At 43.7% G+C, this 11,613-nt stretch overlaps 1 protein-coding gene across 1 annotated transcript in view; it reads right to left on the minus strand.

Moving 5' to 3' along the window:
* Nucleotides 1-11,281, minus strand: part of LOC132540963 (uncharacterized) — a 54,661-nt gene extending 43,380 nt beyond the window's left edge. Inside the window, exons 1-2 of the mRNA XM_060200796.1 lie at nt 11,227-11,281; nt 6,784-7,176 (exon numbers count right to left, since the gene is read on the minus strand). Coding sequence (XP_060056779.1) covers nt 6,784-7,176; nt 11,227-11,281 — 448 coding nt within the window. The remainder of the gene's footprint in view (nt 1-6,783; nt 7,177-11,226) is intronic.
* Between the last annotated feature and the right edge of the window lie 332 nt (nt 11,282-11,613).

The following is an 11,613-nucleotide window of genomic DNA, read 5'->3' on the forward strand; positions in this document are numbered from 1 at the left end:
GGGCAACAAAGGGAAAAAATTAAAATGTTTAAGTCACTGGTTTAGATACTACAGTAATAAATTCAAGAAATCAGAGTTGAGCAGTAGTGCAGTGAGTTAAGCACACGTGGCATAAAGCACAAGTATCAGTTTAAGGATCTGAGTTGGAGCCTCAGCTCCCCACCTTCGGGGGAGTCACAAGCAGTGAAGCAGGTCTGCAGGTGTCTATCTTTCTTCCCCTCTGTCTTCCCCTCCTCTCTTCATTTCTCTCTGTCCTAGCCAACAACAATGACAACAATACTAACTACAACAATAAAACAAGGGCAACAAAAGGGAATAAATGTTTAAAAACTTAAATTCAAGGAATCAACAGGTAAATCTGACAGAAAACACAGTTCAATTGCATACTACATTAATCATTCATAAAAATAAGGTAAGATGATAAAGCAGGATGAAAAGTAAGCTTTCACAGAAGTGTCCTGTTCTTTTTTCCTTGTTACAGAAAAAAAATAATTGCGTAACTTTTATATCCCCCCACTCTGGTCATCACTGTAGCTTCCCCACTCCAGGTCAACTTTTTCAGACAGAAAACGGGGGTGGGGGTGGGGGGGGGGGTGAGGGAGTGTGGGGAGAACACACACTCCACAGGACCAAAGCTTCTTCTGTAAGTGTGTGTGTGTGGGGGGGGGGGGGGGGGGGGAGGCAGGCAGCAGTGGGCTTAAACCTGAATCATGCCCATGACAAAATTAAGAGCACTATCCAACTGAGGTATTTTGACAGGCCAGGTTATATTTTAATTACAGATAATCGCCAAATATAAAAAGTTGCTCAAATAAGTATTTGTGATAGGTACCATCCTTGCTAATGCTACCTCTACCTTTTTATACTACCTCTACAGTTCCAATGTGTCATACTTTATTGCTCAATTCCTCCTATCACTATTACCAAATTCTCTTTATAATTCATCACAATAAAAGCAACGTCATTATTCTGGTTCAAACCACCCACAGAGTATATCTTCAAATCTAATGCCTGGATATGTTTCCCAAATATATTACATTTTGCTGCCTAGGGAGTTGGTTTTGGAAACATTACACCTGCCATCTGACTTATCAGCACTGCCCACACAAATGACACCAACTTAAAGGCAAGAGTTGCTCTAGAAAATAAAGATATGCTGCTACTGCCATCTGTGGTTTATGCTTGAGTAGCTTCTCTGATGTAAACAAATTGAAGAGTTTACAATTTGCAACTAAGATACAAAGACCTCATCATTTCAAGACAATTTTGAAAGTTAATTCTTAATATTAACTGCAGGGTTTATTTAGTACATGACTAAGAATTTGTGGGTTTATATTTCAACTTATCACATACTACTGCCAGAAACCATAAACTACCTTGAATTTTTTTCATTGTATAAAAGTGGGCTTTTGTTTTCCTCACACTCCTCAAAAAAAAAAATTCAAAACATATACATGCCTGTGAATCTAATTAAACTCTCTTCTGAAATAGTGACTGCCAATATTAAAACATTCTAACATTTTTTAAAGACATTTTTTCAAACAAAACCCAGGAGTTTTATATTTTGGTCAGTTTGAGCTCTTCAAGTTTTCAAGATTCAATTATGCCTTTAAAAAAGTTTTTAAGAAGAAGAATTCCAAAGGAGCCTGTTTTCCCGACTTTTCTCTCAGTTTGCTTTCTCAAATGACAACCACTGTAGCTTAGGGATCAAAAGATCTGGTGCAGCTGGGGGGGTGGGGAGCAATTCAGATCCCCAGCTCCCCAGCAACCAGCTGAGGAAATCCTTATTAGCTCAACTGTTAATTAGAATTACCAGGTTACATAGTAAAATCTTATTTAAATAATCAAAACCAAGAAAAAAAAATTTGTTTCCTTGAGAAGCTATCCTATGCAAGGTGTTTAATAGCAGGTATGGGAAGAAAGAATAAAGAAATACTTATTCTTTCAAATAAAGTTCTCTATTATAGTCACTTCAAAACCATACTGAAAAGCAGATTTAACATCTCAGTAGACAGTTCTATTATCTGTTTGATTCTTAAAAGACGCAAATGTTGAAAAACAGACTGGGTTTGATTCTACAAAATTGTATATACCAGTTCCATTCAGAGATGTTTTCAATTTTTAAAATAAGCTGAGCAAAATGTGAAACTAAACCTAGGACTGAAGACACCAAAAATAAAGAACGACACCAAGAATAACCTGCTCAGTATTTCTTTCTGACTTTTCTTAAGTCCAGCATTTCTGAACCCTAGTTATCAAAGATCTCCATATACCCTTAAGAATAAAATTTTTAAAAAGTCTGGAAGGAAATATTTCCTTTTACAACTTACAGTTTTTAATTCAAGGGTCAGGCATATTAAATCACTACTGTATGAGTACATTCAGTAGCCATCTCTTTAAAATTGTGTCAAGGACACTAATCCCTTGATGAAATGCAAACTGTTTTTTGTTTTTTATTCAGAACTTGGATTTTTCTGACTGTGAGCTATGAAAGGACTGATTCACACAAAATAACTGCTCATGCAGTCCTACTTTCAAAGAATAGATATGACCAACACTGTAAAATTTATCTTAAAGATTTATTTCTAAGAAAGTGAGGAAAAGAATCAATGCATCACTCTGGCAACATGCCAACACCAGGAGTTTGAACTCAGGATAACATGCTTTAAATCCAAGGCTTTATCCACCAAAGAACCTCCCAGGACATGAAAATTTTACTCTAAAAGGCATCTTCCTAATTCTAACTTTAAAGCTAATTATATAATTATCAATAGCTGAAATGCACATGAAAAAACATCAACACCAAAAGTTTAAAAAAAAAAAAAAGCCAGCAAAATAGCTTACCCAGATAGCACTCCTGCCTTGTCATACAAAGTTATCCTAGTTCAAACCTACTGCACAGCACTGGAGGAAGCTCCTGTGGTCTGCTTCAAAATGTGTGTGTGGCAGGGTAGGGAAGAAACAGCACTATGGCAAGGCCTCTGCTGAAAATAGTATTGTAACAGAGAAGGCAGCACTGTGCAGACTGAAAATTCTTAAGCCAGAAGCTGCCCTCTGAATACAATTAATGAAGAACCAATTTAATCAACACAAATCAGTTACAAAAAGCAAAGTACAAAGTTACAAAAAGCAAAGTAGCGTCTTAATAAAGGATGGAACTCAATCCCAGACCCTCAAAAAATAAGCATCATTAGCAATTTAAAGTCAACTTCAACAGAAATACCAGTAACGCTGTAGATTTGTCAATTTTAATCGACATCCTCCATTAACTGAAACCAGGTATTTTGATCTATTTTCTATTTGCCCCTACAACTCCCGGGGGGGGGGGGGGGGGGAATGTTAAGAATGTGGAAATACTTTTTTTTTTTTTAACTACGTTTACCATTATTTTTCATTACCTTTCCTCCCTGACCATCTATCTACCTTTTAAGTGCTACACAAGCCCAAACAACTTTTTTGCTAGGGAATTCACAATGATCTGCAGACTAGAATGCATGTAATGATCATCTTTTGACTACATAAACCAAAAAATCTAAGAAATTGATTAATGGCAAATCTAGAATTGGAAATACAGTTATCTCACATCTTTGCTGCCCAAATCCCCACTGAATCTTTATCACTATTCCTCTTTCAATTTTCTTTGAAGGTCACAGAACCTACTTTAAAAGTGAGTTTTGTTTGTACCATAGAACAGCACTACAGCATGCATTTTTTTTAAAAAAAAAAGGAAGTAAATTGAGGTGACTCAGAAATAACTTAAAGTCTCAGAACTGAAAAGCCAAATTGTTGTGGGGGATAAATACTAATTTTCATAGATCAACATCTGAATGGCAGTCATTGCAGGGAAAAAACATGTTGCTTTGTGAACCTTCCATTTCCTCCTTTAAAATTTGTTTCTATAAAATGTTTTTAATCACTGATAATGGCTTACAACCTTCCTTTACTTGAAGTACTTGTCTTTCCTTGACTCTTAAAAAGAACAAATGAAATATTTAGCATACGCTTCCTTAACTCATTTATATTTCTTTGGAACCTCAAACAGGAGCAATCCTCTTATCACTGAATGAGAGCTCATGTTTGTTATGAAAAAATACAAGCAACGACTGAAAAATATCTGTGAAGTCAGCACAGGGAATTCCAGGAAGGGTGCATCAAAAGGCTAGGAACTCTTGTTCTGATAGAATAATAAAAACATTTAAAGGACTGTAAATTCAGGATCAATGATGTTTTCAGCAGAAAAAAACATTTCTAAAACTATCTCCAGCTTTTTTCTCCACGATGCAAATCAAAAGACCTCCTACCTAATAGCTACCTATCTATTACAAATATTTCACCAGGAATGGAAATCAGTTGCTGGTATGGAAATCAGCAGAATTTATTTCTCCAGCTTAGAACTCAAGAAGTTTCATTACTTTTGGGGGGAAAATATTAGGAAGTGTAAAAGAAAATAAATGTCTCCAGTAGCCCAAAGACAAAAATTCGAGGGGTGAGGGAGTGTTGGTAATTCTTCTGTAAACATGATAAAGTTACAATGAACATAAACTACGGAACAGTACACAATGCTTAGTGTTTTTACACTTAAAAATAAAATACCCCACAACAGTTGAATATTTCCTATTTTGTTTGAAGATCATCCAATTGCCAAAAATCCAACTTTATTTTCAACAACCAGAAAAAAAAAAAAAAAAAAAACCTTGTAGCAACTAAATTGAATCAACAAAAGTATCTGAGCCCTGACAATGTTCGTTTAAATGATTGCAACCAACTGAGCAAATGAGACCGTAAGTGGGAAATTTGATTAGGAGTTAAAATTACAAGTGAGTTCTTTAAAATGTAACCAGTGAAAAAATAACTGCAAATGCAGTTCTTAAGACTTCCCTTACAATATTCTCAAGTATAACAAAGTAAAAACTCATCTATAGACAGGTGGGTAGAGGAAGTATTCATACATCATGAAAATACACTTATCCAGGTTCTCAAACAGATCTAGGGTTGAGTATACAATAAGCATGGTAAATCTTAGACCATGATTTACTACGTTCACATATTAATACCAAGCCAAATCTCCACTTTAAAAGCTTAAAAAGTCAAAAGCCATAAAGAAATCCTTTGTTCGTATGATACTGTCTCCTTCTACCCTAACTGCATTCCAGACTCCTTTGTGAAACGGGATTTTATTGATCTCAAACATGTTCACATTCAGAAATTAGTCTACAAAGGCATCCCTCGAGACTGCCAACCACCTAGATACCCGCATCACAGACATCTTTAAAAAGGACAAGAGCTTTAAAAAATACATCTCTACTTGGTCAGCAAACATCAACTGAAGTTAACCAGGCTCTCTTCCCGGCAGACTTTTCCCTTGATTAGTATATTTAAAAAAAAAAAAATCTACTGAACTGGCAGTAAATGTTTGATAGGTTAATAAATACATTTAAAGCGCTGGTCCATCCATCCGCAGGTCTCTCCCCTTCCACAATTCATTCAGCACGGGGGCGCCTCAATGACATATTTTCAGGTTCCTTTCCCTACACCTGCCAGGTCACTGTCCTGACTGAGAAACTTCTTGCTGAAGCAATTAATTTTTAGTGCCTCCTAACTGTCCCGGGTGTTTGTATTCAATCTGAAATCTGTTACTTGTTAGACACTGCTCGTCCCTACGTTTTTCAGAGAATAGCGAGTTTATGGCGCACAGAGGGGAGGAGGTAGCGATCTCCGAAAAGCCGGCCCTTTATTCGGAAATGAGGAGATGTGAAAGGTGGAAGGCAGGGCAAATAAATAAATAAATGGGGTTTGCCACAGGAGCGTTTGCCTGCCTGGACGAGCACCCTTTGTAATGCAGGCCTCCCGGGGCTATCGCCTGCGCTAATTGCTCCAGGGCGCTTTCCAAGTTCAAAAGTTCACCTTTTACGACCTCACAAAAGCTCCCTACACGTTACCAATAAAAACATTCCGCCGCAAACACCGAGGAGGGGAAATATCAAACAGATACAAATAAAACATCCCTCAGGGGAGGGGGCGAGCCATCCCAAGAGAAACCCGAGGACGCGTCCGGCCGCGGGGGGCGGCGGGCGAGGGGGGGTGAAGGGCCGCGCCAGGTGATTCTCCGGCCCCGGGTCCGGGTGGAGCACCGGGACGGGCGGGAGGAGGGAGGAGGGAGGAGGCGGGCGGCCTGTGCCGGCACAAAGTGGTCGCCCCCCCAACCCCAAGCAAAGCGGGGTGCTGAGCACGGAAGGGGCAGCTCCGGGGGGTGGGGTGTGCTGCGGGGCGTGCTGCGGGGCTGCGGGGAGCGCGGGGCCGGCCGGGGAAGGCGAAAGGCGGAGAACCCGGGCACCGGGTGTGGCGTGGGGCGCACACGGGGCGCCCCCCTCGGAGACCCCACGGGACAGCGCCCGAAGGAGGCGGGGTTCAGGGGGAACCGGAGGGCACCGGGCAGCAAGAACCCTTCCGGGGAAAAGGCTCCTCAAGGGGACCCCGGGTGGGGAAGGACAGGGGAGGCTGGGAGCTGAGGGAGAGCAGAAGGGGTGCAGGGGGCGGAAGGGAGGCCTGGGGGGTCCGCGCAGAGAACCCGGGTGGGGGTAGGGGGATTCCCGCAGAGGGAACGGGGGGAGGGGAGGCCGGAGGGGGAGGGGAGGAGGGGGAAATAAAGGTCCGGGGCGAGGGACGGGGCAGGGGGCGCGTCCACGCTCCTGGGACCCTGCGGCTGAGAGGAGCGGGCGTCCTGGCGTGGAGAACAGGAGACCCGTTCCGGCCCGGCCCGGGCTCCGCAAGCCCCTCACCCACCGTTGCGCGGCGGCGGAGGGAGCGCGGCGGGCGGCTCCAGGAACCCCGCCGAGCCCCCGCCGCCTCCCCCTCCGCTGGGCGGCCGTTCGTCCCGCTCCATGCGGTGCTGCTCAGGGCCTGCGCTGGGTTCCCTGCTCCGCCATGACCCGCACCCTAGCCGTCGTGGTCGTCGCAGTTCGCTGGGGGGAGTGGGGGCTGTCAGCGGCCGGCGGGCTCCCGGGCGCCGCGCTCTCAGGGCCCCGAGCCGCCGGCTCCGCGCCCCTCCGCGCCGCGCCCCCTCAGCACTGGCCAGCTCCCTCCCCGACGTCACGCGCCGCAGCCACGCACGGCCCAGCGAGGCATGCTGGGAATCTGAGTCCACCTGGAGAGGCCGGGCACGTAGGACCGCACCAACTGCAGGGAAGAAAAGAAAAAGTCGCCCTGGGAAGGGCAAGGCAAGGCCCTGTCAATGTCACGAATCCTGCGGAAAAAATTCTTCCAACAAGAAGTAATAAAAATTGACTCGGGACTTTGTCGCTACTGTGAGTGATCCCTGGTAAACATCCCTCACGAGTCCTTGTATCCCCCCCAACCCGACAGTGGGTCTTCCCAGGGGGCTGGCTAGCAGGCGAGCCGGAGGAGCACGTGCAATGAAGTCCAGCCCTGGGGGCGGGGCTGGAGGGGGCGGAGCCTGGAGGTATTCACGAGGGTCTTCCTTTGCGGCTTCGGGACAAATTGGACCCGAGATTAAAGGACCGGAGTTTAACTCGAGGTGACTGCGTTCGTATGCAAATGGAATCTATAAAACTCTGCTTTCCGGAGCATTCATTAAAGCCTGTACCTCCGGGTGGGCGGGAAAAACTAGAGTTTACCTTCCTTTTTTTTCATTATCTTCACCCCCCCCCTCCCCGCCCAAAGAACCGAATGGCAATCTAAACTCCAAGCCATTCTTTAAAGGTAAAGAAACCTTCAGATTCTAGATCCCCGTGGTTTTGATACCTCATTTACAAACGGCTCCTTATCCACTCTGGTGTATTTTCCCTTCTCAGTCCCCTTATCGAAAATGAAGTTAAAATAAGGGCGAAGTTCAATTGGTAAATCTTCAGCCACACCCTGCTCTCTTCCCGCCTCAGTTTCCCGGGGCAAAATCCCGGGTTTTGCAAAATATCCGCTACAGCTGGCAGAATCCAACTCCTGTGGCCACGAGGTGGCGCGCGTTCTCCAGCCTCGGGGCCTCCCAGGTGTCCTTCAGTAACCCTTCCGGAAAGGATTCATTCAACTGCTGCCTGAGTCGGAGCCCTACCTTGCCTGTTTGAAGACAAAGAACACTGGAGCTTTGCTTTTTTTCGTGCAGCAGTTTCCTGGCTGGCTAGTCATTCCCCACCTCACCAATCCTCTGCCTGCTCCTCAAACTGGTTTGGAATTCCTATCTAATTTGCTCCCTACCCACATTTCTCATCTCACTCTTTCCCTGGCCCTTGGTGCCCAAACACTATAAAGCTTCCCTCCGCTTGAAGGTTCATTACTGACATCGATTAATCCTCTGATGCTCTCTTCCTCTGTGCCTTACACCGTTCTGAGATTTCCACTGACACTATGTTGTCTAGATCACACACCCGCTTTCTGGGGTGACTCTAATATTGTCCCTGTCACACACTGATGAAGTCACCACCCAGCAGTCATGGAGATATCCGATCTCTTGACCAGACACCAGAACCTAACCCTTGGCTGGATTGCCACTGATTTCACCCACCCCGCTCCCAGACTTCTGTTCATCTCTTAAGATCCTATTCTCATTGCAAGGACAATTTCCCTAATATCTCCCACCAGGGAACATCGAGATCCCCCTCTGTGTTCCCTAGGGCTCTGAAAACTTATGTAATTGTTTCCCACTATAATTCTCCTGGCCAAAGAGTGTGTGTTGGGGGTGGGGGTGTAGAAGAGGAGAGATGGGTCTTCCCATCTATATACTCAGTTCTAGCTTCTAAAATGTCTCTAGTGGCCTTCCTGAAGCCAAAACTTCCCTTTCTGTCAATAGCTTCTGGAAGTACTGCCTTCCCTAGGGACTAAGTGACACTGCAGAAATCTCCCAGACTTCAGAGGATGGAGATTCTAGGTTAACCTTCAAAGGCAACAAGAACTCAGCCAAATGTTCAACCTTTGAATTAGATTCCTCATCCTTCAGGCTCCAGCTCTGCTGTAATATCCTCCCAACAGGCCTACCTGACTAGTTAAATCCCTTTATTCTTACTGTCACCATTATAGCCCCAACTGCTGATTCCAGGACCTGGATGTAGTAGATGATAAATAATTGCCAAAAGGGTAAAAGAATGAATAAAACACAACAGACTTTTTAATGATGATAGTTTTATGTAATTTTTTTTTAAATGTTTATGTTTAATGAGAAAGATAGGAGGAGGGAGAAAAAAAACAGACATCACTCTGGTACATGTGCAGCCAGGGATCGAACTTGGGACCTCATGCTTGACAGTCCAATGCTTATCCACAACCGATTTTTCTACTTAATAACTGATTCGAGCTTGCTAGTCCTGAACCACAAAGTCCAGGCTTCTGAGTGGGGAAAGACAATAATGATAGTTTCTACCTCATAGAATTATTAAGAAAATTAAAGCAGTGCATGCAAGGCAATTATTCTAAGTCTGACCCAGTAAATGGGAACTGTTACAAATGGGGAGTGTTTTTTTGTTGTTGTTTGTTTTGTTTTTTAACTCTGGCTGTTGTTGGTGCCAAGGATCAAACCTGGGACCTCCTGTATGCAAGACATGTGCATTACCATTGTGTCAACTCCCTAAACCTAAGATTTTTAAAAGAGTGGTTCAAAGTCCTAGTTACCACCCTTCTGAAACCCCAGCCACTGTCATAAACATACAGGTTCCAGTAACAATGGGACCAATCTCTACACTACACTGGCCCCCCAAGTCCCAAGAAGTTAGCACACTCCCCCAGTTTACAAATAGTTAGGCTCAGAAAGACAACTGAGAAAAGACTCTCTCACCAGCAGCAGGAGTTACAACAGAAAAGCTAGAAAGGAATGTAAGGAGGCATAATCTCAGGAATCCTGAGGCCATAGACCAGACCAAGATACAGCTAAGAACAAAGTACTATAACAGAACAGGAAAGGAAGAAGTAATTGTTAGGGAGAAAGATTTTGTTTTGACTTGTACCTCTACATTTTAAGGAAGAAGAAATTGTTAGGAAAAGACTATAAACAAACTTCCAGCAGGATAGGAAATCAGACATTTACAAAAAACGGCCTAAACCAACCTCAGCACCTGAATAGCAGAGTCCCAAGTCTCCTGGGTAAATAACAAAGGAACACCTGGCTTTTCATCATGTGACTTTCAGGAAGACCTGACCACCTGGCTGGACTGAGGGACCTATGTAATAGGGGAAGAAACACAGAATCAGGGAGGCTGAATTTGGGCAGGACCCCAGCCTCTACATGCTACCATGTGTTTGCTTGGTTTGATGTTTGATTTTAATTAATTGATCTTTCTTTCTCAGCACAAATTTGGGTTAGACCATAACTGATGGCAGTAGACAAACTGAGATGCTTGTAAAGGTTTTTATAATTTTAGACGCTATCTCAGAACTAATCAAAGCAAACACTCAGACCCACAATTGCACATAAATGCTACAGTGGGAAGATACCAAGGTTCTCCTGATGTTTTGACAAGTGTGGCAGGGCTCATTAGGATTGGAATACTGATGGAAGATTTTTGGGATAAGGAACATTAAAATAATATGGAAAGGATGAGTTGGAGTGCATCACCTGGACAGAAATGGAGGGTTTCTGGTGCAAGAACAGCATGCGCAAAGGTCCTGGGGCCAAACTGGAACTGAGAGGAGCCATACTGAGCATGCTGAGGAAGAATAAGGGTAGAGAGACCAACAGAAGGGAGAATCAGAGAAGACCCTGGGCTCCTGCAAAGAAACAATCAGCAGGGGACAGTGTTCTCTAGTCACTATTCCAGGGTCCAAACTGAAGGAACCAGTCAGGCTGCCTAGGGAAATAGAATGCTCCCCATCAAGTTCTGTTTGTTTTGAGGATATTTTGTCTACTATTAGAATAAGTAGAACACATGTTACAGATTCATAAGAGGCAATAAAGTATTCAATGAAAAAGTAAGCCTTGTGATGCAACAAGTTATGCATTGAATAAAACACTGGACTCTGAAACGAGCAGTCTCTTGTTCAATTCCTGACATCACATGTGCCAGTGATGCTTGGGTGTTTCTCTCTCATTAATAAATAATATCAATCTTAAAAAAAAAAAAAAGAATAAGCAATCCTTATTCACTACACTGATTTGTGTCTATTCACACACATTTGTTTTTACATTGCTTCAGCCCTCATTCTGATGTTTCCTCAGGGGATTTCCAGCTACAAAAGAAGCTGGAGATGGGACCCAGGACTTCATACATACAATGCATATGCTCTTACCACTGAACTCTCCTTGTTCAAAGAAGCTAATTTGTGCTAAACACCAACTGCACATGATTCTTTAAACCAGCTGAGAGTACTGGGGCAGCTGACCTTGAGCTGAGCCAGTGGTTATCTAACCATAAAACCCTGGAAGACTTGTTTAAACATGACAGGGTCCTACTCAGAGTATCAAAATTTGTTTTTCTTGAAGTGGGGCACGGACAGAAAATCCAGTCCCACGAAAGGATGAGGCTGCTGGCTGAGGGACCACACTTTCAGAGCACAGACCCAGCCGTTTCTGGGGAGGGACAACTATGTGCACTGGTGGCCTTATTCTCTCTTTCAAGGGAAGTGCATGAGCCACATTAAGAGACATACCCAACAGATAGACTCATAGAGTGAAAT

Source organism: Erinaceus europaeus, chromosome 10, assembly GCF_950295315.1.
Source record: "Erinaceus europaeus chromosome 10, mEriEur2.1, whole genome shotgun sequence".
NCBI lineage: Eukaryota > Metazoa > Chordata > Mammalia > Eulipotyphla > Erinaceidae > Erinaceus > Erinaceus europaeus.